Below are 25,882 nucleotides of genomic sequence, written 5' to 3' on the forward strand. Positions count from 1 at the left end.
AACTCAGGTTGTTTGTCCCCTCCCCCTCCCCCCACCCCGTGGGCTGACCCGCAGGGCCAGGAGGTCAGATACTAGAACGTCCAGTAGCGAGCTTCCAGTAGTGGCTTAGCTCCTTAGAGAAAATCCCTGAGTCCCACACTTGGATGTCATCAGAGCAGACCGGGAGCTGGGCCCCTCAGTCAGTCAGTCAGCAAACAATAATGCAGCACCGGGTGCCAGGCACTGTGCCGAGCGGGGAAACAGAGGCAAAAGACGGTCCCTGGCCTTGAGGAGCTCACAGTCTTAGGTGATAATGGATCCAAGGCTCTGGATGGATGAGCCAGGTAGGAAGGTATGGGGGGGGATGGGAAGCTGGAAGCCTGAGGAGGGAGAGCATTCCAGGCCCCGGGGATCAGTCTCTGGCCCTTTGAGGGGAGTGCTGCTGGGTTTTCTCCTTTCTCCTTTCCCTGGCTTTTTTCCTCTTTCACTCTTTCTGTCTCTCTCCCTCTTCCCTCAAAATCTCTTCTCTTTCTTCCTCCTTTCTTCTCTTCCCCTTCACCTTTTTTTTTCTCTCTGTCTTTCTGTTTCTTCCTTTCTCTGCGTGTCTCTTTTTGTCTTAGTTTCTTTTCTCTCTGTCTCCCTCTCTCTGTCTTTATCTCTTCCTTTTGCTCTGTCTCTCTTTCTCCCTCCCCCACTCCCTTCATTTCTCTTTCTATTGCCCTGTACCCCTTAGTCTCCATTCAGGCTTAGTTCCCTCACTCACTCCTTTGCCCCATCTTCTGTTCCCCCTCCCCCTCCTCCTTCTTTTCTCCTTTTTCCTCCTTTTTTCCTCTCCTTCTCTTTGTCTCTCTCTCTCTCTCTCTCTCTCTCTCTCTCTATTTGTCTTTGTCTCTCCTCTCCACCTCTCCCTCTCCCTTTCTCCTACTATCTCTCTGTCTCCCTTTCTCCATCCCCCTCTCTCCATCTCTCTCTCTCTCTCTCTCTCCCCCTCCCCTTCCCCTCCTCTCCTCTTCTCTCTCTCTCCCCCCCCTCTTTCTCTCCTCCCCCCCCTCTCTCCTTCCCCTCCTTTCCTCTCTCTCTCTTGCCCCAGGACCCTTGGTCTCCATTGGGGCTCTGTTCCCTCGCTCCCTCCTCTGCCCCGTATTCTCTTTCCCTCTTTTCTCTCGCCCTCTCTCGCCGTCCTGTCTCCCTAGGCCTGAGAGCCAGCTGTGCCCACTGGGACAGAACCGTAGAGGAAAGGTCACAGTCCTGGGCCCAGGATGGGGAGCTGGAAGGAGGGCCAGCACCTCCGGGAAGTGCCCCACCCCTCCGCTTTCCTGGGAGACCAGGCAGCCTGTTGGGTTCGAAGGTCTAGGTCTGGGGGAGGGGGGGAAGAAGAGGGAGGGGCAGGGAGGGGCAAGCAGGTGGTTAAGGAAGGAAGTGTTGGTTCCAAAGGGGCAGGGGCCCCTCCCTGGGGTGGCCCAGGTCTCTTAGTGGGGCCCTGTCCGTGTGGGGGCTGGGCCTGGAGGGGTCAGAGGAGGCACGATGGCCCTGCCCTTCAGCTCAGGGCTTGCTAGGGACAGCTAGCCTGTGCTGGGGTGGGGGGGGGAGGCCAGCAGTAGGGAGTGTGCCCCCCACGCCCCAGGAAGAGGGCCCGGGGGTGTGGGATGGCGTGGCCCGCTCCGGGACCCGGGTATCTGCCCCCCGTGCATGGTAGGTGAGCCCCCGTCTGCGAGGGTTTCCTTTGGAGGGGGCAGCCAACTTCTGGCAGCCCCCCGGGCCTATGGGAGGTGTGAGTCAAAGCGGCTAGGGAAGCCTGTAGCCAGTCATGAGGAAGAGCTGGGCCAGTCATTGCCATATGCCCGGCCCCGGTCACCCAGCCTGGGCAGGCCCAGCCCCAGCTGCAGGGGAGTCATCGGTGACTCAGGCCCCAGCGGTGGCCACTGTGGCCAGTCCCCCTCCCTCAGCCTCCCCCTGCCCTGCCCCTCAAGACCCTCCGTAGTCACGGCTGCCGGGCAGATTCTGCCTGGGCAGGGTCAAAGCTAGGGCTCGAGCCGGGCTCGGGGGGCGTCCAGCCTGAGTTTGCCCCTCACCCCCCCCCCCGCTGCCCTTTAACTCGGGGAGAGGTGGCGTGGGGAAAAAGGGGGGAGCAGCCGGGCCATCCTGGAAGGGAAGTCAAGTGGGAGGGTGGGGGGCGGGGTGAGAAGCGGCAGCCGGGAGAGGGCTCATCTGCCAGAGGGCCACAGCTCAGCAGGGAGCCCGGGCCGGGGGTCCAGCTGGGGAGAGGCCGGGATCAGGGAAGGCCCAGCCTCCTCCCAAGCCCAGCCCGCCTGGAGAAGCAGCAGCCACGTGGAGACTCAGGTAGGACTCTGGGGGCCCCGGGTCTGCCGGGGGGCACCGGGGGTGAGGAGGAGCCCTGTCTGGGGGAGGCAAGGTCCCTCCTGCGTGCAGCCTTGGAGGAATGGGTTTTACTGGACGGCGAGCACATGCCGGAGTCCCAAGGTCCGGGAGTACTGTGTGGCTCTGGCCTGAAAGGGGGGGCTGGTGTGCCCCCAGGCGGGTCCAGCCCTCCATGGAGTACCCTGTGGATCCACTAGCTCTGTGACCTTAAGAGGTCTTGGATTGGGCCTCAGTTTCCCTATTTGTCAGTTGAGGGGATTGAACTAGGTGGTATCTAAAGGCCAGTGGGTGTCAGCGGGGGGGACGCTGGCCTCCAGGGGGAATTCTAAGGGGAGAGGGGGCAGGGGTGAACTGGAGGCTCCTTTCTCTGCCCATCGGCGTTTGGGGCAGTTCTGGGACATCTCCTTCCGTTGGGAAGCAACTGTGGACCCTGTCGGGGGGGGGGTTTGGGGCAGGGGAAGGGACGGGGCCCTGACCACGGGTAGCCCTGCAGCCTCCCCTGACCTGTGGCAGCCAGCAGGGGCGCAGAGTCAGCCTGAAGGACACGGGGGGCAGAGCCCGGGCTCCGATGCTTAACCAGGTACTTGGCTGTTGCCCCTGAGCAAGCTGCTTAACCCCGTCTGCCTCAGTTTCCTCATGTGGAAGGAATGCTAATTATAGCATCCCCTCCATGGGTTGAGAGGATCAAATGCATAATAGTAATATTGTAGAGAAGTACTTAGCTCAGTGTGCAGCACATAGTAGGCGTTTTGTACCTATAAGCTGTTATTATTATTAATGAGGACTGGGCCTAAGGTCAGAGGGCCCGTCAGGGGTCACTTTGATAGTAGCTGTGAGACCTCTGGGACATCAGCAAGCCGCTTTGGACTTCAAAGTGTTCTGTAAAATGACGCTGGACCAGATGAAGCTCCCTCCTCTGATACCTCCTGTTCTCAGACCCCTCCCACCCCTGACACCCCCCGACAAAGGGGGAAACCGAGACTCAGAGATGGGGTGTTGCTTGCCCAGGTCTCACAGGGAATAATAACTCAGGAGTGGAACCCAGCTCCTCAGCCCAGAACTCTTTCCATTGCATCATGACACCTCCCAGAAGGCCACGCTCTCGGGACCAGCCTATGCCGGGGCTTTGGTCCCGGGAGGGGGGATGGGGGGCAGCACCTCCTTCCAGGACTGTCTCCTTGCAGTCTTCCACAAAGGAGTCCAAGAAATTTCCCTGCAGTAAATATCTGATCTCAACTGCGTCGCTGCTCAGTGAGCTCCGGGGGCTTCCTGGCTCCCCCAGGACCAAATGGAAAGTCTTGTAGGTAGGGCTGCCTGGAAGGGCCGAGTTCAAATGCCAGCTTCAGCACTTACTGGCTGTGAGACTGAAACCTCTCCTTGCCTCAGTTTCCCCATCTGTAAATGGAACTCATAAGAGTTCCTGCCTGAAATCTCTCCTTGCCTCAGTTTCCCCATCTGTAAATAGGGCTCTAAAGAGCACCTTCCTCCCCAGGTAGCTGTGGAGGATCTGCCCATTTTAAAGCTCTCGCTGCTGATGTTCCCATCCACGCCCTTCTCACAAGGCCGTGCTGCTCTCTCTAAGCCAGGCCGTTGGACTTTTCCGTTGGGTTCCCCCTGGGTACTCCTGCTTGGCCCCTGGCACTGAGAGGCCCTCCTCCCTCCAGAGGCCTCTCCGGCCCCTGGCCCCTCTCTGACTTCGGCTTGACGCGTCGGACTCCCCACTTAGGCAGGAAGGGGAGCTTCTGCGCCCGGCCCCTCGCCGGAGCTTCATGGCAGCTCCCTGACTGAGGCTGGAGAGAAGGAAGGCCGGGAGGGCTCCTATGGGTGAGGGGCGCCCCCAAAGCGGCTCCGGGGCTTTAGCCAGAGAAGCACCTCCGGCTCCCAGCATGCTCTTGGGCTGCCCGCTTCCCTTCTCAGGAAGGAGCTTCGCGGTGGAGTACAAAGAATAGGGGGCTGGGAGTAAGCCCTGTCGGTTCGGATGTTGGCTATCCCCGGGGGCCCTTGAGTCCAGTGCCTGACTGAAGGCCTCAGCCGGAGGCCCTCCCAGTTCTGGTCCTGTGAGATCTCTGGTCCACAGGCAGTGGTCCTGCTGGCCTGGGACTCAGCCGTGGGCTTCTGGACCCCCCTCCCCCTTTCCTTCCCCCTCTCTGGCCATTGGCTCCCTCTCCAGGTCCCCCGCCCCGTCTGGCCTCAGGCCACATCTGAGCCATGGAAGCCCTGTCCCCCCAGCCTGATTCCTCATCTGTCCGATGGGGTGGGGAGGGCAGGAGCCCCCCACCTGTCTCACTGGGCATCAGGAGGGCCCGGCGAGGTCCTGGGGGGGACCGGACCTCAGGAGCCTGTGCCTGACACGGTGCTCACTGGCCCTCCCATGAGGAGACTCTTCTCCCCTGAAGCAGACTGACAACAGTCACTGACAGAATCCCAGAACAGCCTGCAGTGGCTTACCCAGGCAGGACTCAAACCCGGGACTTTCCCTCTCCAACCTCATCACCCTCCCCACTGAACGCTCTGGATCCTCTGGGATTGTCTGTGGAGTCACCGAGGGTGGGCAGCCAGGCCTGCCTCCCCCCCCAGCCCCAGGGGCCAATGCCCCCAGACTGCCTCCCATGGGTCCTGGCGCGGCCAGTGGTTAGCCCAGCACCAGGGCGTCCGTGTGTCTGGCGGGCAGTGGGGGGCACTGTTGGCCAGAGATTGGAGTGGCCGGTATGCCGGCTCCTCCACTGGGCCCAGCTGTGACTCCCAGGGCCCTGGCTGCCCCCCCTCCTCCCCAGGGCGGCTTTGTGGTCTGGCCCAGTGACCCCTCCCTGTGGTGGCAGGCCCGAGAGCGCAGGACAATCCCTGGGGGGGTCTCAGGGAAGAGTGCAGGGGAACCCCCACCCCGGGAGCCTGGCATCAGGCAGAGTGACGGCCCAGAGGGAGAAAAACAGGGACTTCCCAAAGGGCCGCTGCCATCGAGTGGTTGATTAGCACTCAGCCTCCCGCTGCCTTCTGGATCAGTTCCGCCAGGCCGGTCCATAATATCCCGTCAGGAGGCGGGGGAGGAAGGCGGCAGCTGGGGGGCTGAGCTTGGCCGGGCTCCCTTCTCCCTGGGGAAGGCTCCACAGACAGGGCAGGACGCCCCCCCCAGCTGCATGGACTCTCATGTTTTCTGGGACCCCCCCCCTCAGACCTAGCCCACAGCTAACCCAAACCTCCCATTTCACAGCTGAGAAAAGCAAGGTTTGCCCCCAGTCTGGAAGCTATTGGTAGTGGGCTGGGGGACACATCAGGGGCTTTTTCCAGTGACCCCTTCCTGACCTCTCCTGGTCGGGGGCATTGTCCTTCCACCACTGGCTGCCCGCAGCTTCCAGCCTCAGTTGGCTGAGTGACTTCCGGAAGGCCACGTGGCCCGCAGGCAAAGGCGGGATTTGAACTTGTCTTCCTGCTTTCTCCCACCGGACTCGGGGCAGCCTTCTCATGCTCTCAGTGAGCATATCGGGCCAACGGACCCGGAGCTCCCCATGTTTTGTAATTCTCCTTCCCCCACCCCCGCCAGAACATGAGCTCCGTCTCCCGAGGCTGTGGGACCCGAGCTCCTTGCCATGGCCAGCGATCTGCTTGGTACATGCTCTGGCCTCCGGGATGCGTCGCCGGCTGGGTGCCCGGGGCGGGGGGGGGGCAGCTGAGAACCACCCAAATATGGAAGAGGAAGAGGAAATGGGGCCGGGAGGGAGGCGAGGGCCGGTGTTGGGCAGGAGATCACAGACGCCATTGCTCCTGGGGCCCGCTGAGCTGATAAGCAGTTGGAGCAGCCGGGCCCAGGGATCGAGGGTGGCAGGCCACTGCCGGAAAGGCCCGCTTCCCAGGCTCCCGTTCTCGGCCAACGGCCTCACCCTGACCGGGGACAGAGGAACGGCCGGCCAGGGCATGAAAGCCCCCAGTCCCCAAGGCCCGGCTCAGCCCGCCTCCCAGGGAAGGCTGGGATGGTGCCCCCGGGGTCCAGCCTCATCTGTAAGATAAGGAGGCCCAGGAGGCTCCTGGAACAGGGTGGGGGGCTCCCAGCTCTTGGGCAAAGTCAAGTCAAAGTGAGTCCTCAAACATCTCTGGCAAAGACACTGCGGGGGGATGGACAGTGCTGGGCCTGGGGGCATTAGGTCATGAAGAATGGAGGCAGGTCTGCCACCGGCCCCTCTCAGGCCCAGCCTCAAGAAGCTCATTCTGTGGTTCCGGGGAGAGGGTCCACTGAGACCCTCGGCAGGGGCAGGGCTGGTGAAAGGGCGTCACCAGAGCCGGTCAGCAGGAGCAGGGAGGGCAGCACAAGGAGGCGGCCCTCTGCCCCCCACTGGGAACGCCCCCTCCCCCAGCTCTGGCATGGATGTGTCCGGTCTGTCTCCCTCTCCCATGCGGGCTTCTGGGAGCTCACTGAGCTGCCTGTTGGCATGGAGGCGTCCCCCGGGGAGCAGGAAGGGGACAGAGGGGTGCTCAGTTCTCAGCCATCCCGGGGAAGGCGTCCATGTCCCGCAGGCAGAGAGGGGCCGGGCTGGGCCGGGGGTCCGTCTCCAGCATCTGGTCTCCCTGTACAGGGTGCTGGCCATCCCCAATACCTTCATGGTTGGCCCCCTCATTCCCATCCCCTCATCAACATCCCCCTTCCCCCAGGTCCTCATCATCCCCAGGCCCATCTCCACCTCCTGCCCCAACATCCCCTGTTCTAGGCTCCCTCTCAGCCCTGGCATCTTTTGTTCTAAGGCTCCTCCCATCCCTGACCTCCTCTGTTCTAGGCTCTCTCAGCCCTGACATTCTCTGCTCTCCCTCTTCTCCAAGCTCTGAGTCCAGCGAATAAGCATTTATTAAACACTTCCTGTGTACGGGGCTCTGTGCTAGGTGCAGGGGTTCCGCAGGCAGGGGGCTCAGTGCCGGCCCACAAGAACTCAGGCCAGTGTGGGAGGCCCCAGTGCCTGCCCCGCCCCCCTGAGGCTCCAGGAGGGATAGGCTGAAGATTATCTGGAGAATGCTGTCAGCCAGGGGTGAGGTGAGGAGGGAGAGTGCACCTGGCAGGGGGCACGGCAGGAGAACGTGTCTAGAGGCTGGAGAGGGAAGGAGGCAGGGGGCCCGGGTCATCACCGGGTACCTGAACAGGTGACGCCAGGGCAGCCGCAAAGGCAGCAGGTTGGGAGATCTCTGGTGTTCCAGGAGCCCCCGTTCTACGACTCTAGAACGTCCCTCCCATGGAAGAACCGGAGAGTCAGCCTGAGCGGAGTCAGAACCAATCTGAGGCTTTGCCCGCTGAGCTGCCCGGCCGCGTGGCCCTGGACCAGTCCCTCTCTGCTAGGGCCTCCTGGGGCCCTCCACTATGACCTCATTGTCACTATCGCCACCCCGCCCTGCCAGGCTTAGGCCGGAGGCCCCACCCCTCCTCCCCCCACTGCCCGTGGGGGGGGCTGAGAAGCGGAAGGGGGGCTGCCCCCCGGCGAGGCCGGCCTCCCTCCGAGCGGGCCCACAGCGGGCAGAAGGGCCGGGGCTGGAGAGCGTCCCGGCGGCCTCTTCCTGCCTCTTTATTGCTCTGAGGTCAGGAGCCATCCGAGTGAAACATCCTTCCTCCCGCCGCCGCCCCCTCCTCCCGAGCGTCCCTCCCAGGGGGCGGAGGCCGCGCTCCCCTTCGGAAAATCCAGCGGGAGAAAGCGCCGGCTCCCTCTGACCTCAGCGCCCGCCGAGCCAAGAGGCAGGGTGGCCGCCGGGCCTGAGGGGGCAAGGGGCGGGGGGAGGGGCGGGGGGGGGAGGGGAGGGGCGGGAGAGCGCCGCCCAGAGGGGAGAGGAAACCCGGCCGGGCGGGGACCGCCACATTCAGGGACCCCACATGGGGGGGGGTCCAGGGGCGGGAGGGACGGGGAGGGAAAGCACTGGCACAAGTGCTCGCACCCTCACATTCACATACACACCCTCACATGCACAAGCACCCCGCACACACCTATTCACTATTAAGTGCCTCCTGTGTGCTATTCTGCCATACACAGTAATGCACACACACGCACACGTGTGTGCACACACTAAATACCCTCTCATGCACACACATACAGCTGCACAAATACACACCGTGCACACCTACTCACTTGTAAGTGCCTACTGTATGCTTTCTGCCATACATATGCACATGCACACACACCTACATACATGCACACACGTGTGCACACACTAGACGTGCACACGCCCACACATGCACACTGTACACACCTACTCACTTGTAAGTGCCTACTGTGCCACAGAGCCCGAGCTGGAAGGGAACTGGGAGCGCAGCGCACCCAGGAGGCGCCAGATTATGGCTGAATGCCAGGTGTCTCGGTCACACGCTAGTAGCAGAATCAGGATTCGAATCCAGGGCCCCAGAGCCAGAGCTCTTTCTATTCGGGTCCTCAGATCCACGAGCATTCGTTAAGCACCGACAATTTGCCGACACCGGGCTGGGACGGAGGTCCAGAGACGAACACTGGAGCAGCCCCGGCTCTCGGCGAGCTTCCGCTCTAACGGGGGAGGAAAGCCTATCTCAGGCTAGAGAGAATCTGCAAAATGAGCCCACAGTGGAGGAGAGGAGAGACCGCCGTGGCTGCTGACCTAAACAGGCTCAGATGTCCGCGTAAGAGACGATCCACACAATAGACGGTCCAAAAAAAAATAATAAAAAACCAAAAAACATAGAGATGATCCAAGGGAGAGAGTGGTGATTTTGCAGTTACAGGATCTGGATTCAAATCCTACATCTGTGGCTTCCTGCCCCTGGATCTTGGGCAAGTGACTTCATCTCCTCTGTCTCCGTTTCCTCATCTGAAAACTGTGGACTCTGAAGTTCCTTCTGGCCCCAGATCTAGGAGTCTGTGAACGCCGGAGCATGGACACAGACTCCCAGAGACAGGACAGATATTCTATATAGCAGGATGCATTGTGTGTCGGGCGCCACTAGGGGGCGCCATAGTGGATAGAGCGCCAGCTCTACATTCAGAAGATTCCTCTCGGAGTTCAAATCCTGCCTCGGACCATACCAGCAGGGTGATCCTGGGCAAGCCCCTTAACCCTGTTTGCCTCAGTTTCCTCATCTGTAAAATGAGCTGGAAAAGGAAATGGCCAACCTATTTTTTTAGTATCTGCCAAAAAAAAAAAAAAATCCAAATGGGGTCAATGACTGAACAAAATTATACATGACCTCTCTCTCTCTGAAATATATATATGAAGACGAAGACAGACAGGGTCATCCACAGAGCAGCGGAGCCATTTTGGGGCGCACGTGCGCACCACACTCACACACACACACACACACACACACACACACACACACACACACACACACACACACCATAGCCCTGAGCTAGATGTGCAGACAGAGGCACTGACTGTCCAGCCAGACTCTTGGGCTTTCTCAGCTAGCCACCAGGCTCTGGGCAGACCACTTCCTCCCTTCCTACCTTTTTTAATCCCTCCTCCTCCTCTTCCTTCTCTTCTCTTCTTCCTCCTCCTCCTCTTCCTCCTCCTCCTCTTCCTTCTCTTCTCTTCTCCTCTTCTCTTCCTCCTCCTCCTCCTCTTCCTCCTCTTCCTTCTTCTCCTCTTCCTTCTCTTCCTCCTCTCCTCCTCCTCTTCTTCCTCTCCCTCCTCTTTCTTCTCTTCCTCCTCCTCCTCTTCCTTCTCCTCTACCTCTCCTCCTCTTTCTCCTCTTCTTTCTCTTCTCTTCCTCCTCCTCCTCTCCTTTCTCTTCCTCCTCTTTTTCCTCCTCCTCTTCCTTTTCTTCTTCCTCCTCCTCTTCCTCCTCCTCCTCCTCCTCCTCCTCCTCCTCCTCCTCCTCCTCCTCCTCCTCCTCCTCCTCCTCCTCCTCCTCCTCCTCCTCCTCCTCCTCCTCCTCCTCCTCCTCCTCCTCCTCCTCTCTCCTCTCCTCTTCCCCTTCCTCTCCTCCTCCCTTTTCCATCCTCTTAACCCTTGCCCTTGGATGGGACTTGGGTCCCACGGCAGGAGATCAGCTCATGTCAGGGAGAAAGAAGGGGAATGGGGATAGGGGCACAGGTGAGAGCAGAGGAAGACATCAATTCAACTCAACAAGCACTTATTAAGTGCCTACTATGTGCTATTCTGCCACAACCTTGAAGGCTTCAGGAGGGGGAGGCTTAAGTGCCTCCAGGGGCTGGTCTGGCCCCGACCTCAGCCTTGCTACCTAACTTGGGGGCAAATCTCTTTGCCTTTCTGAGCCTCAGTTTCCCCATCTGTAGATGGGAGTCAGAGCCTCTGTCCCCTCCTCCGCATTAAAAACCACCACGGGAGGGGGAGAGACCCTAGCTCGTGCTACCGAAGGGGATCCCATCCAAGTGCCCTCTTGCCTCCAAGGTGTCTGGGAAGGAGCTGAGGAGAGGGCTGGGTAGCCTAGTGGTTACCAATGCTCCGAGTCAGGAGGACTGCTTTAGTTACTTATCCTCTGTATATCCCTGACCTGGGAAAGGCTCCCAGGGCTCAGTTTCCTCATCTGTAAAATGAGGGGTCCGGACTTGGGGACCTTCCACGTCCCTTCTGGCTGTGGAGCCCTGGTCCTTGGCCCATTGGGCCACACTGCTGGGCTCTTGGCTCTGGGCCCCAGAGAGAAAGTGGGGGGAAGTAGCTCCCCCATGACCCCAGGCTATTCCCTTTCTGTCTGGGTTTTAAAAACAAACAGACGGCTCAAACCGGAAGAAACGAAATCAAAAAACTTTCTCCCTGATGCAATTCCCCGGGGAGTCAGTTCCTGCCTTAGAAAGCAGCTGGGAAATGCCGGGATTGCAGCTGGGCTTCCTGGAGGCGGTGGGGGTGGAGGGGAGGCTCCTCCAGAGCGGGCTCTGGGCTCCCATCCCGGCCAGTTTCAGAGTCTCTACTTCCCTGGGGGGGGGGGGGGGGCCAGAGCCAGCTGCAGAAGTCCTCTGGGCCAGGGAGCAGACCCATCTGCCCCTGGAGCGTCTACACTGGCCCCCTCTCTCTCTGCTGGCGTTTCCTTAGAGCCAGGGCCCCGAGGTGCCTGGGGGCTGTCCACCTGATGTGCCCAAAAGCTGCCCGCTCCAGGGAGCACGCAGCAAAACAGCAGGAAGAACCCAGGAGTTCTCACTACCTGGAAACTGCCCGAGTCCACTGGATGGCACTGCCTACCCTGTCTGTGTGCACGCCGTCGTGGGTACTTGTTCACGTTGTTACTAGCAAACAGTCTGAGTCAAGTCTGTCTTAGGTCTGAGCCCTGACATTGTCTGGGGACTGAGCCTTGACCTTTCTGTGGACTGACCCCTGACCCTTCTGTGAACTGACCCTTCACCCTGTCTGGACTGACCCCTGACCCTTCTATAGACTGATCTCTAACATTGTTTGTGGACTCGGCTCTGACACTGTGTGTGGATTGAGCCTTGACCTTTCTGTGGACTGACCCCTGACTTTGTGTGTGGACTGACCCCTGACCCTTCTGTGGACTGACCCCTGACTTTGTGTGTGGACTGAGCTCTGACCCTGTGTGTGGACTGAGCCTTGACCTTGTCTGTGGCCTGAGCCCTGACCTTGTGTATGGACTGACCCCTGACACCAGTCAAGGATGACATTGAGCCCTGAACTGCTCTAGAGTGAGCCTGGCCTGGGTCTCTATGGGCTGAGTTCTGACTGGGCCCTCCTGCTGGGAACTGGCTTAGTTATGCTGCTCTCAATCCCAGCACCCCTCTCTGCCCCAGCTCGGCCAGGGCCCAAAGCTTTGCTGCTAAGCCCCGGAAGAGCTGTCACTAAGGGCCTCAGTTTCGGCCTCCATAAAATGAGGGTCTGTCTCATCTGGGCAGTCTCAAGGGCCCTCCTCAACCTTAAATTGGACGCCCAGGGCCCCCTCTACAGTCTGAGCCCCTTGCCCCAAGGGGGCCCCATGGGAGAGAGGAGGGAGTGCCAGCCCAGGTATGTCTTACCAGCCCGAGCCCACCTCTGGAGAATGAAGAGAGCCTGGGCCCTCTGCTTCTCTGGACAGGAGAGACTCCCTCCGGGGGACGCCCCCAAGCCTTCTGGAGACTATCCCCTGCTCCGCCATCCCACCTCCCCCAGCCCGAAAATAGACCTTCCTAAGGCCAGTAACAGCAAGCCTCCCATCCTTGGCCCAGGGCCAGACCCTCCACTCTCTACAGAGCCAGAGATGCTGGACTCTAGCCCATTTCACAGATGGGAAAACTGGGGCAGGGATAAAGGAGTCCACTGGCATTTGAGCAAGGGCTGGGGCTTAAGGGTCCCAGAAAAGGACAGGAGTGGCTGACTGTGACCTTAGACCAGTGACTTCCCTCCCACTTCCTCAGTTTCCTCAGCTATCAAATCATGGGGATTGGATCAGAGGGTTTCTGTCCTAAGCTTGTGGGATTTCTAGCTGGGAGGGATTTTAGAAATAAATTAGCTCACCTCCCCCTCCCCCCAAAGGATTCCACGTCCTGGGGGTCCTGGTCCCAGGCGGGGGCGCGCTGGGAGCCGGGAAGGGGGAGGGGGCTGGGACGGTGGGGGATGGGCACGGGAAAGTGGCAGTTTCTGGATGGCTAGTTCTGGGGAATTCCCTCAGCCAGCCAGTCTACCTGGTGACTCATCGGTATTCACTGCCCACACAGGACGCCCGGGTCCTCCCCGCCCCGCCCCCACCCCTTCGCCGCCCGGCTCCCCGTGTCGCCCGCTGACCCACGGGGAGACAAAGGGACCGCTCACCGCCCCCTCCCCCTCGGCAGGGGGCGGCTGGTGATTCAAAGGCCGGGAGCAGCAGCCCCCCGCGGCCCGAGGGTCCCGGGCTGAATCAGCTTCGGGGCAGCCAGGGGTTAAGGTCGGGGGCATTCCCAGAATGCTCGAGACCTCCCACAGGTGCTCGGCCGCGGGGGGGGGGGCTCCCTCGGAGGGGGGAGCGCAGGTTATCATGGGACCCCGGGCTGAGTGAGGCAGGAATAACCGAGTCAGAGATTGGGGGGAGGGGGAGCGCGAGTCCCTAAGGGGAAGATGTCCGGAGTTGCGGCAATCGGGGAAGGCTCCCCGGAGGAAGCTGGGACTGGGAGGTTCGGAGCGCGGTGGAGGAGGGAACGCGGAGCTCCTTCTGTCTGAGAGCCCCGTTATAGAGGGGAAGGGACTCCCTCAAATCTCCCTTGTGCAAGCGCCCACGCGGGGACTCGAAGCTGGGCACTTGGACTTCCAATCCATTACACCCTGATGCAGTCCAAGGGTTGCTGGAGTCCAGAGAGGCAGCACGTGGGGGAAAGCCTGCCAAGGGATGGGTGGGGGTGGGGTGAGCACTGGGGGGGGGGGCAAACGGGGAGCCGACACAGGCCGTGGGGGACACAGCGGGCTCCAAACTGGCGCGTGCCTCTGGGTGGCTTCCCTGGGAGAACCCAGAGCTGCGGCCCCCATCTGTCTGCACTGGGCAGGAGGGAGAGAACGCAGAAGGCTTGGATTCAAATCTGAGATATGAGACCCTGGGCAAGTCACTTAACTTCACCGAGTCAACATTTCCTCCTCTGTGTCCCGGGCCCCAAGTAGGCAATTAGTCAAAGCTTTTGTATCTATTCAATCAGCTGTGAAATAGGGATTATAATGCTGCTCGCCCCTCCCCCGGCCCCACGGGGAAGTTCAAACGGGGCTATGGAGAGCGAATGCAGGAGAAACTTTGGTGACTAGGGATCCCACGTGACTTCTCGGGCCTCAGTTTCTTTGCCTGTCAAGCGAGGGGGTTGAAATCTCCTTTCAGTTCTCCTATCCCTGGAACAGCATTGGGGGGAGCCCCATTTGGAGGTTCAAGGTCTCCCACTTCTGAGTGACTTTGCATAGGAACCTCCCTTCCCTTTGCAAAGTGCGGGGATGGATTCGCCACCCTCAGCAGCGCTTGATCCCCCCAGCCCCCGGCGTGGGCCACGTGGGAGCCCCCGCCCGGGCCGATCCCCCGCCCCTCCCCCCAGCCTCGGTCCCGGCCCGGCCACGTGGGAGCCCCCCCAGCCCGGCTCCAGAGCGGAGCGCTCCCGCCTTCCTCAGCGAGGGGCTGGAGTGGACGAAGATGAAGTCACAGCTGGAAGGGGCCCTGCTGGAGCCGCCACTCGAGGGTGGGGTGCCGGGGGGAGTAGGAAAGGGGGGGGCTGTGACCCTGGGAACCGGCCAGTGAGAGAAGCAGGGGGAAAACACAAACAACGGGCGCTAGGGAAAAACACACCCCAAACAAACACCCCAAGCGGGCCTGGAGCCGGGCCGCGCGCGGGGAGGGCCGCCGGCCACCCCACCCCGCCCGACCCCACCCGCCGCTGCTCCCCGGGCTGCCGCGGGGGCCCGGGCCCGAGACGCGCAGCCCAGTGCCGGCCCGACCGGCGGAGGCTGAGCACGGAGCCGGGACCCGGCCCAGCCGCCCCACCCCGGGGCCCAGAGCGCGGAGGGATGCTGGGGGAGGCCAGGGTTAGGCCACCAAGGATCTCAGAGCGCTGCGCCAGGTACGGGGGAGGGGGAGGGGGAGAGGGGAACAGGGAGGGAGGAAACTGAGGCACGGAGGAGCGCAGAAGGGCCAGAGCGCGGGCCCTCCTCCGGCTCCGTCCCTTTCTCTGGGCGTCACCTCGGGGCAAATCACTGGCATCTCCCCGGGCCTCAGTTTCCTATTAGATAAGGAAGAGAGCATGCGTAGAGCCCCGCAGCGCTCAGATCTGCTGATACCCACTGGGGTTTGCACCGCCCACGGTCCCCCCTCCCCGCCCCCACTGCAGTTTGCTGCAGAGAGTGATGGGGGGGGGAGAGATTCTAGGGACTCTGACAAGATAAGGGGGGGGGAGGATTTAATCAGAGCTCTCGAAAAAAAGATAGGGGAACCCCGAGAGGGCCCGAGGTGGGGGAAGGGGCGGCTGAGTCAGGGGGACAAGTGGGCTCTAATCTGAGGCCCCGGGGGCGACGCCGGGAGCGTAAGGGGAGAGCGGGACAGAGCCAGGGGCCCAGGGGGCCCAGTTGGAAGGCCCGAGGGGCTGAGTCATGCACCTTTGAGGGCCAAGTTGGGGAACTACGGGAGCCTGGGAGGCTGGAGCGGGGACAGCAGGCCCCGGAGCCGGGAGGGGTGAAGCCGGGGCGCCGGACTCGGGGGCCCCCGAGGGGCCTCGGGACAAGAGTGGGAAGGGAATGGGACGGGGAGAAGGGGGGGCAGGGCTGGGGTGTGAGGGCTGCTCAGGGCCGGTGAGGCAGGGCTGGGGGAGGTCTCAAGGGCCGGGCCGTCGCCTCCGTGGGTGACCTCGACATCCTTCGGCTCCCGGGGCCCGGGACAGGGCGGGGCGGGAGAAGGGATGCCAGGCGAGGCTCTGGCGGGCAGGGGAGGCGAGCGGGAGGTGAGGCTGGGAGGGCGGGGCCTGGGCGGACCAGCGACGTCCAGCTGTGTTTATCCCCGCTGTCGGCTCCCCCTGGCCAGCCGCTTGTTACCCGGGCCTCGGACCCGGCCTCCGGGCCCCCCGGCCTCCGGCCTCCCCTCCTCCAGCCGGCCCCGGAGGGGAGACCGGCCCCGGCAGGACCGGGAGGGAGCACATGGCCGGGCAGGCCTGAGAGCGGCGGGGATGTGGCAACTTGTCGGCCGGCGGCGGGGAAAGGGGAGAGCTCCCGACCCGCGCCCGGCTGCCAAAGCCACAGACCTCCCCGCGGCGGCGCGGGGCGGGACCACCCGTCACTCGGTGGAAACCGGAGCTCCCTGGTTAGCAGCTCGCTCTCGGAAACTGGTTCCCATCCGCCTCCCCTTGGGCCGAGCACGCAATCCGGCTGCACGAGACTCGCGCTGCCCACGCCCTGGGGGGTTGGGGCACTCGCTTCCGAGGCTCTTACAGCTCTCTCCCGGCTCTTGCTCTCCTGTTTCCAAATGGGCAAACTGAGGCCCGGAGCAGGGCCGGGCCGGGACTGTGGGATGGAGGGAAGATACCCTGCATTTTGAGCCAGAGGGTTCGAATTCAGGCCCTGCTGCTCCCTGTGTGGTCCCCTTCTCCTTCCTGAGACTCAGTTTCCTTCTCTGTAAGTTGCTTTGGGTGGGCTCGACAATCCTTTCCAGCTTGGAGTCTCGTGGTCCTGTAGACAAACATGGCAGAAACTGCCTCCCTTTTGTGTTTCCATCTTCAGCACTCGCCACAGTTCTAAGCACCTAGTAGGTACTTAAATACTTTTGTGTTTCCATCTTCAGCAGTCAGCAGTTCTAAGCACTTAGTAGGTACTTAAATACTTTTGTGTTTCCATCTTCAGCACTCGGCATAGTTCTAAGCATCTAGTAGGTACTTAAATACTTTTGTGTTTCTATCTTCAGCACTCGGCACAGTTCTAAGCACTTAGTAGGTACTTAAATACTTTTAAAAATTAAATTGAGTTGAGTCGAATGCCGGATCTCCAGTGTCAGCTTCTCGAGGACCGGACCAGCTTATCACTGTGTCCCTACCTCCCAGCGTGGGGCCTAATAAAAGCCTTTAACCAGGGTTGGAGCCGCCCTCACCACTCTCCACAGAGCGCTGTACACTTGGCCATCCAGACTGCCCTTAGATTCTCCCCAAAGTCCTTTGAAGTGGGGTAGGACTTTTTGAGTAAGTCCCCTCCCCTATCTGGACCTCAGTTTCCTCACTTATACAGTGAGAAAGTTTGGGCTAGTGAGTTTCAAGGCTAACATCCATTTAATCAATTTCCAAGCATGTATTAAGCGCTTACTGTATACCAGGTGCAGGAAATACAAAGGCACATAATTGTAGAGTCCCTGCCCTCGAGGAGCTTACAGTCTGGGTCTGGCCAGTCCCTGCCCTTAATTTTGGGGTGTGACTATGGGCGAGCATCTTCCTCCCCCCCTCCCAGCCTCGGTCTCCTTGTCTGTAAAATTGAGACCAGGTGGTCCAGGAGGTCCCTCCCCTTCACCGACTTCCAGTGGGAGGCTATCCTTCTAAGGGGAACACAAAATTCCAGCCAGAAGCACCCCGGCTGTGGCCCGGGGCAGGACCTTCATTGTCGAGGACCCCGGAGCGGGGAGACCCGGCGGGATTGGAACCCCTGACCCGGAGCCCAAGTAGCCTTCCTTTCGGCGGGCCCTCCACACCTAGCCCGGCCGTCGCCGGTCTCCCTGAGCAACAGCACCCTCCTGCCAAGGGCTGGCACCGGCTGGCAGTCAAGTGTCAGATTCCCCAGCGTTCTAACCGCGGCGCCCGAGGGGGGTCCTGCCGGATCCTCGGGGCCGGGGGGAGGGGCGGATGGCCGTCTCCTCCCCTCCCCCACGCCCCACCAGCCCTGCCCGTCCCCCCGACCCATTCCCTCCCCTCTCAGGTGAGTCAGAAAGCTGCTCCCCGCGTCCCCGGCTTTTTTCAGGGACACGGAGTCGGGACCCTCGTTTGGAGGGGAGAATGGCTGCCCGCCCCCAACTCAGTTTCCACCGGTTCGGAAAAACGAGCCCCGGCCTGTGGGATTTGGGGAAGGCCATTATAATTGGATCACAAAAAAGATTCTTAGAAGAGAAGGGGAAAAAAAAGGCTCCTTTCCCCGCCCCCCCCACTCTCCCCCTTCTCGCCGCCCCCCCCCCTCACTTTCACTCTCGTCCCATTCATAATTTCCACAACTATGATGCACCTCAAACAACTTCCTGAATTGGGTATCCTTTTGAGTGGCTAAATATAGCTTTTTTCTCTGTCTTACAACATAGGCTCCCGTATATAAACCAGGCCAAGTCCCGCTCGAGCATGAATTTCTGCAAACACCCCTGTCAACATAAACTCAGTCTCCACTAGGTCCCTCCCGACTTCAAGTCCGGCCCACAATGAAGGTCTTGGCCGCAGGTAAATGCAGCACCCCGCCCGCCGGGCCCCCACCCGCGGGGCTTCTCCGGGCTTCGGGCTGGGGGGGGCGGCGGAGGGGGGCTGGGAGAGACGGGGAGGGAGGGAGGGGAGCGAGGGAGGGAGCGAGAGAGACGCGGAGAGAGAGCGAGAACCCACCCACCCCTGCAGACAGACAGGCAGCTCGCCCGCCCAATCTGCCGGCCAGGCGAGGCGCGCCGAGCAACCTGCGGGGCTGGGCGCCGCTGGCGGGGCGGAGGAGAGCAGCTCCCGGGCCCTGCACATGGCTCCCCGGCGGCCGCCGCTCCGCAAGCCGAGGACCCGCAGGAGCGCGGCCAGGCGCGCTGGCCCTTCCGGGACCGAGCGGCCGCAGGACGCAGGTTTGCCGGCGCCGGGGGAGTCCCGGCCAGCGCTACGGCTCCTCCGCCTCCCCGAGCTGGCTTCCCGGAGCTCCCACCCACCCCGCCGTGCTGCGCCCGTCTCTTCTCCTCTCTCTCTCTCTCTCTCTCTCTCTCTCTCTCTCTCTCTCTCTCTCTCTCTCTCTCTCTCTCTCTCTCTCTCTCTCTCTCTCTCTCTCTCTCTCTCTCTCTCTCTCTCTCTCTCTCTCTCTCTCTCTCTGTCTCTCTCTCTCTCTCTCTCTCTCTCTCTCTCTCTGTCTCTCTCTCTCTCTCTCTCTCTCTCTGTCTCTCTCTCTCTCTCTCTCTCTCTCTCTCTCTCTCTCTCTCTTTCTCTCTCTCTCTCTCTCTCTCCTCTCTCTCTCTCTTCTTTCTCTCTCCTTTTTCTTTCTGTCCTTTTTTCTCTCTCTTTTCTCTCTCCTTTCTCTCTCCTTTCTCTCTCTTTTCTTTCTCCCTATCCTTTTTCTCTTTCTTTTCTCTCTCATCTCTCTCTCTGTCTCTATCTCTCTCTTTCTCTTTTTCTTTCTGTCTCTCTCTCCTGTTTCTGCCTGTCCCTTTCTTTTTGCTTTCTTTTTCTTCAGCTTCTCTTCCTACTTTCTCTTTCCTCCTCATGTTTCCGAGAGCTTCTCCTTCCTTGCTTTCTTTCAAGTCATTCATTCATTCATTCACCGCATGCATTGACCGAGTCCCTCTCTGGCGCGGTTGCCCGCGGGGCGCCCCTCAGCTCCCTCTTCCTCGGACTCCACTTTGCTCCCCCGCGGGACCCTGGAGAAGGAGCGGTTTTGCCGCCTCCCCTTCCCTCCCTCTCCCCCCTGGAAGTGCTTGCCGGACTCCAGCAGGGGTGGGTTGGTTCACAGGAGGCAGAGAGCCAATGGTTTGTGCTGAGGGTTTGGGGAATGAGAGACTGTGTGTGTGTGTGTGTGTGTGTGTGTGTGTGTGTGTGTGTGTGTGTGAGTGTGTGTGTGTGTGAGTGTGTGTGTGTGAGTGTGTGTGTGAGTGTGTGTGAGTGTGTGTGTGTGAGAGTGTGTGTGTGTGAGTGTGTGTGTGTGAGTGTGTGTGTGTGTGTGTGTGTGTGTGTGTGTGTGTGTGTGTGTGTGTGTGTCGGGGAACACTTCCAGAGCCTCCTCCTCTCTGCTTGGGGGGAGGAGGAGATGGGAAAATCTAAGCAGGTGGTGGGGGGAGAAGATAAGGATGGGGCTGTGCAAGGGATCCCATTGGCGCGGGGAGTTTCCCAGCGAGAAAACTTCCTACAGCAGGGCAGACTGGCGTTTCTCTGCAATTTAGGGTTGAGCCTAGAATACTGAAGGAATAGGTGACTCTGCCAGGGCCCCACGGTCAGGATTGGAAATCAGATCTTAGTTTAGAGAGCAGAAAAACCCCAACCCCCCTAACTCTGGCCGCTCTTCTGCCCCCTCCCCGCCCACCCCAGGGCTTTGTAGGGAGGCAGGGCGGGGATGCTGGGCGGTTGTGTTTCCAGGGTAGAAAATCTGAAGGCTTGGGCTCTTTCCCCAGTTCTGCTCCCCTTTCTGCCTTTCTGGGTCTCAGTTTCCCTCTGTTGGACGGGAGGGGGCCCTTCTGGCTCCCACCTGGGCTGTTCCGTGACTCCCGGGGGCGGGCGGGAAGAGGAGCTGTTCCATGGCTGATTTTCCCTGAGAAACTCCTAGGCGTGGGGGTGGGGGGGCCTGGGATGACGGGGCTCCCCTCCCCCCTTTGCACTTGTCTCATCCCCGGGGCTGAGTGAAGTTTAGCTGATGCGGATGGCCCCGGGGAGTGGGGGTGGGGGTCCGGGAATCGGTGGGGGCAGACGGGGTGACTCAGAGGGGCTGGGGGCGGCCATCCAGGGAGAGGGAGCAGGATGGAGCTCGGGCCCAGGGCTGTGTGGGGGTGGGGAGGCCGTGCGGGCCAGCCCTCCGGCAGCTGGACGGCCACAGCCCCAGAGCTTCCGTGGACAGGTCCCAACAGCCCTCACTCTTACCTTTCTCCCGGCCTCCCCCACACAGCTACTTCCTGCAACCTTTCCCTTTCATGATTGCAACATTTCCTCCACCTCCTCCCTCCTGCCCTTCCCTCTGCTCCCCACCGGGAGGGACCCCTGGGATTCCCAGCCCCCCACCCTAGGGTTATTTGGGACCAGGAATGCCCCCCCCCCCACGAGGGGAATGTGGGACAGAGGAAAGAGGGCAGGATTTCATTAGAGGAAACTTGCTTTGCAAACTTCCGAGCTGGGGGATCCCGGCAAGCCCTTTGCCCTCCCAGGACTCAGTTTCCTCCCTGAAAGAGGAGGATTTGGGGGCTGAATCAGCTTTAAGGGAGGAGGGAATGCCAGACTGGGGGACTCGCTTTGGGAAGGGAGGGGGAGGGGATGAAGCTGGAAGGGGCAGCCATGAGGACCCAGGGAGGGAGAGAGTATAAACCCCCTTGAGGATTGGAGCTGGCCTCCAGTGCCTGACACAGAGGAGGCTGTGGACTGATGGATTAAGGGACAAGGACTGGGCAGAATCAGGACCTAAAGATGGAGGCCCCAGAAGAAGGGGAACCTAAATCAGAAATACAGAATTGGAGGAGTCATTGGGGTCAATCTACCCATTTTACAGATTAAGGCATAGAAAAGTTAATGACCTCTTTGAGGTCCCATAAAAACTTGACAGAAATGGGCTTCTCACTGAGGTCATGTGACTTCAGCCCCAGAATTCTCTCCTCCACACCATGCTGGCTTAGTTGGGGGAGCTAGAGAGAGAGGGGTGAGTGACATGGTAGCCATGATGATAATGCTGATGGTGAATTGCATTTTGGGGCTTGTAAACATTCTACAAATATGATTTCCTTTGATCTTCACGTCCACGTAGGAAGCGAGGCTCTTGTATCTCATTTCTACACTGAGGTTTAGCACTCTGCCTGGGAAGTGTCTGAAGCAGGATATGAACCCGGCTTTCCTCCACTCCCACCCCCTTTCTTTCTGCCCATATGGGAGGGGGCAGTTTGATAGAGGAAATTCTGGAGCTGCTGTGATGGGTGGCTAAGCTCAGGAGACATTGAGGGGCTCAAGGGCTGAGAATCTGGGATAATCCAGAACCTTCATCCCCAGCAGACTTTTCTGCCCAGAGGGGGTTGGGTTGTGGCCATGGGGCAGCCCTCTGCCTTCTTCCCAAGATCAGCCTCTGGCAACAGGGGGACAGAGCTCTCACGCTCCCCCCTTTGTCTCTGCCTCCCTGCCTCAGTTTCCCTGGTCCTAGGACAGTAGTAATAGGAGCCGACACATCTCTATGGTCTTCAAGTTTGCAAGGCCCTTATGATAACCCCATAAGGTATTTTATACCTTTTATACCCATTTTCCAGGTGCCCAGAGAGGTCCCGCAGCCAGTGGTTGTCTGAGATGATCCAGAGGTAGAGAGGGACAGCGCAGTGTGGTTCAGTCTCTGTCCCGACTTCAAATCCTCCTTCTGACCTTGCTTACCTAGGTGACTCTGGGAAAGTCACCTAACTTCTTTGACCTTAGTTTACTCCTTTGTAAAATGAGGAAGCACAACTAGGCCTTGGCCGTCCCTTCCAGCCTACAACTTGATGGCTTCGAAGCGCCTTTGTTTTTTAATGTGGGATCCCAAGAATAAAGGAAGGAGAGGGACAGAAATGGGCAGGGTCAGAAAGAGAGAATGAGAATGACGGAGCAGGACAGAGAGAGGTAGAGAAGCGGGAGGCGAGAGCTCTGGGACCCTGATGGACGGGCCGCTGCCTTCCTCGTCCGAGCCTCTGTGCTCCCCTCTGCAGATGAGGATGAGGATTCTGGTCCGGCTGCTGTCCTGGGCGTCCTAGCCTTCACCTCCTTCTAGAAGAGAGAGTGGTGGTTGTTCTGTGACCGGCCGGGAGGCCCCGTCTGGCCCTCTCTTCCCCGGCCAAGCTGACCTGAAGATTAAGCTCCTCCAGGTCCTTCCAAGCCCTCCCACTCATAGACCCCTCCCCACCTGTTTCCAGGAGTCATGCCTCTGCTGCTGGTTCTGCACTGGAAACATGGGGCCGGGAGCCCCCTACCCATCACCCCCGATGATCCCAAATGCGAAATGCGCCACCAGTGCCCAGGCAACCTCACGTTCCAGATCCGGAACCAGCTGAATCAGCTCAATAGCAGCGCCCCGGAACTCTTCACCTATTATGTGAGTGACCCCGTCCGCCCTTCCTGCCCCCAGCCCCAAGCCGGGGCTTCCTCCACTTGGCCGGGCCAGGAAGTCTCTCTGTCTGCCAGCCAGGCCCCACTGAGGGGGGTGACCTAGATACCTGATGGGGGGGGAGCTCAAGGGAAAGCAGAAGCTGCCTCGGTCTGGGCCAGGCCCCATTGCAGCTCCCCCCACCCCCAAGTTTCTCATGTACGTGCCTTAGGCCACAAGACTGGTATGTGGGTAGGAAAGGGATCAACATGGCGGCTGGAGAGGATGTTAGAGGGACTGCCCCGAGGGAGAGGCTGGAGTCAGGCGAAGGCTGGGGGATTCTGCGAGGGGAAGCTTCCTCATGGAGGCCGAGCTTGGCGAGAAGGGACAGAGAGGGAAAGGGCGGGAGACAGAGACGAGGACAGGCAGAAAGCAACAGACCCAGAATCCTCCATCCTTCCAGCTGGTGCTGCTTTTAGAACTTTAGATCCAGGTCATTTCACGGATGGAAAAAATGAGACCCAGACCGAAGAAGGCACTTGCCCCAAATCATATAGGAGGTAGCTCATAAAATCACAGGCTGACAGAGAGAGCTCATGGCTACGAGTCCCGGCAATTAACCCAAAAGGACTCCTCCAGCCTCTGCTTGAAGACTTCCAGTGACAGGGAGCTCACTACCTTCCCCAGCAGCCCATCCGACTTTGAGATAGCTCTCATTACTGGGAAGGATTCCCTGGCATGGAATTGTACCTTCCTCCTCTTGCTCCTGCCTCATGGCAAGAACAAGTTGGTGCTCAGACCAGGTATGGCATCTCCTAACCTGGGACTCTCCACTGAAGGCCAGCTGCCTCCCTGGAGGTCTCCAAGTAGAGGCTGGATGACCAGTGGTCGGGGGCGTTGGACTCACTGGCCTCTGAGACCCCTTTGAGGGCTAAGATTCTGTGATCCTGGGTCCCTAGTAGACTTCCTGCTCTGCCAAGAGAGATGGAGAATAACAGAGATAACTGAGAGACCAAGCGAGCTAGAGACACTGGTCTGTGGGAGATGCATGGAGAGAGACTGGAGGGAAGGAACTGTGTGTAAAGGGAAAGTGAGTGCTTATGGGGGTGAGTTTGCATGTGTGTGCGTGAGCTAGGCCTCCAAGAGACTCGTGTGGCCATTAGCTGGTCCCAGGCCTTCATATGATTGATGGGGAAACAGGCCCAGAGGTGAGAGGTGACACACTGAAGAGCTGGGCTCGGGACCGATGGCCTTTTATTCCCAGGCCAGAGGCTTGGGCCCTGATGTTTCCAAATCCCTGCCTTCCTCTGCATCCTCCCCAGATTTTTAGCTTAGGGTTAGGGCTGGGCACAAAGGCTTTACTGACCAGGCCCTCACATCTGGGGAGCATGTCTAGGCTTTCCCCTTTCCCAGTCAGGGCGTGAGCTGATCCTCCAAAGCCCCTTCGGACGCTGGCGGGTCGGGAGGCAAGGGCCCCGGCTCCCCCAGGAGCTCCCCGGCTGATGAAAGCACCTCTTTTGTATATGTAACTGTCCCTGTGGCTCATTAGTGAAGCCTGAGAAAATGTTTCTAAATGCATGAAACCCAGAGGCACGAAGGAGAAGGTCTGTTCAATGGAAACCCAGTGCTCAAACTGCAAAAAGGTCACGGACCACAGCTTGGGATCTTATCTGTGCCTTCAAGCTTCAGCAGTCTTTGCCCTAGAGTCTTCTCCCAGCTCTAATATTCTGGGTTCTAAGCTCCTCCTCTCCTCTGACGTTCTCTCATCCAAAGTTCTAAGTTTTTGTGTTCTAAGTTCCTTTCTAGCTCTATTCTCTCCTAAAATTTCTCCAAGCTTTGACATTCTATGTTCTAAGCAACTTCTCATTCTCTCTTTTAAAGTCTCTCCCAGTTCTAACATTGTGTTCTAAGCTCCGTCTTTTCTCTGATGTTCTCTCTTCTAAAGTTCCTCCCAGCTCTGACATTCTGTGTTCTAAGCTCCTCTCCTCCGACGTTCTCTCTCCTGAAGTGTCCCCCTGCTCTGAGGTTCTCTGAGACTAGGAATAGCTGACAACGGCCCCCTGCGGTCCATTGTCCTGCCTCCTGGGGCCCTGGTCTCTGCCCTTGTTCCAGATCAGTGTCCGGGGTCAGCAAAGACCTCCTGCCCCAGCCTCCGCGCCGCGCCCCTTGTTGCCCACCGTTAGTTAATCCTTGCGTTCTTTTCTGTGTTCTAGTACAAGGCTCAGGGGGATCCGTTCCAGACCAACCTCGACAAGCTGTGCAACCCCAACGTGACGGACTTCCCGCCCTTCCACGCCAACGGCACGGACAAGGAAAAGCTGGTGGAGCTATACCGGATCATAGCCTACCTCAACGCCTCACTGGGCAACATCACGCGGGACCAGAAGGCCCTCAACCCCAGTGCGCTGCCCCTCCTCAGCCGGCTGAACATGACCACGGCCATAATGAGGGGCCTGCTCAACAACCTCACCTGTCGCCTGTGCAGGAAGTACCACGTGGCTCACGTCTCGGTCTCCTACGGCCCGGACACGGCCAACAAGGACACTTTCCAGAAGAAGAAGCTGGGCTGCCATTTGTTGGGGAAATACAAGCAGGTCATTTCTCTGGTGGCCCAGGCCTTCTAGACAGCCGCAGCTCAAGGGGTCGCCTCGACTGGTGGGAGAGTCCCGACCATCTCAGCCGGACTTGGGAGTGGCCTCCAGCCATGGGGCTGGGCCCAAGGAGGCCCAAGAGTGGCTCAGACCGGGGAGAGCGGGACTTGAAATCGCAAGCTTGGTCTGAGGCACTCGTCAGCGGGCCTCAGGGTCCCCCGGGGGGTCCGCGGGCCGGACCACCCCGGGCCTGGCTAAGCCTGGGCTGATGGGCAGGGGTGAGACCCCGGACTCTGGAGGGTGGTGAGGTGAGATGCCAAACCCCCATCCGTGGATTCCAAGTGACGGACAGGGAGGCCCGTGTCAGCCAGGCTGGGGCTTCAGTTGGTGCAAGTTAAAAACGGAATCTCTGTGGGAAAGCAGCTCGGCGGGAGGCTCTGGCGCTGGGGGGGCTGGCGGTGGCCATGATGACCATCTGGGGCCCTCCAAGAGCCGCAGGAGAGAGAAGGAAGGCACAGGAGGTACTTGGAGCAATGGAGGTGAAGAGGGCTTAGATGAAGGAAAGCACGATGGATTCAGCGCCTCCCTCCTCACCCCTGGGGCTCCCAAGGGTCAGGGGAGCCGGCCCATCTCCCGTC

General features: G+C 59.9%; 1 protein-coding gene across 2 annotated transcripts; it reads left to right on the top strand.

Moving 5' to 3' along the window:
• Positions 1 to 91: 91 nt before the first annotated feature.
• Positions 92 to 25,409, top strand: LIF (LIF interleukin 6 family cytokine). 2 transcript variants are annotated; one of them, XM_074294229.1, is made up of 4 exons: positions 92 to 323; positions 17,990 to 18,122; positions 22,484 to 22,662; positions 24,867 to 25,409. In XM_074294229.1, the coding sequence occupies exons 2-4, from the start codon at positions 18,104 to 18,106 to the stop codon at positions 25,275 to 25,277; spliced, it is 609 nt and encodes a 202-aa protein (XP_074150330.1). In that variant the 5' UTR covers positions 92 to 323; positions 17,990 to 18,103; the 3' UTR covers positions 25,278 to 25,409. The 2 variants fall into 2 exon arrangements, with proteins under 2 accessions (XP_074150330.1, XP_074150338.1); XM_074294237.1 differs by lacking the exons at positions 92 to 323; positions 17,990 to 18,122 and adding an exon at positions 18,989 to 19,355.
• The last annotated feature ends 473 nt before the right edge of the window (positions 25,410 to 25,882 follow it).

Source organism: Sminthopsis crassicaudata, chromosome 1, assembly GCF_048593235.1.
Source record: "Sminthopsis crassicaudata isolate SCR6 chromosome 1, ASM4859323v1, whole genome shotgun sequence".
Classification (NCBI taxonomy): Eukaryota; Metazoa; Chordata; class Mammalia; order Dasyuromorphia; family Dasyuridae; genus Sminthopsis; species Sminthopsis crassicaudata.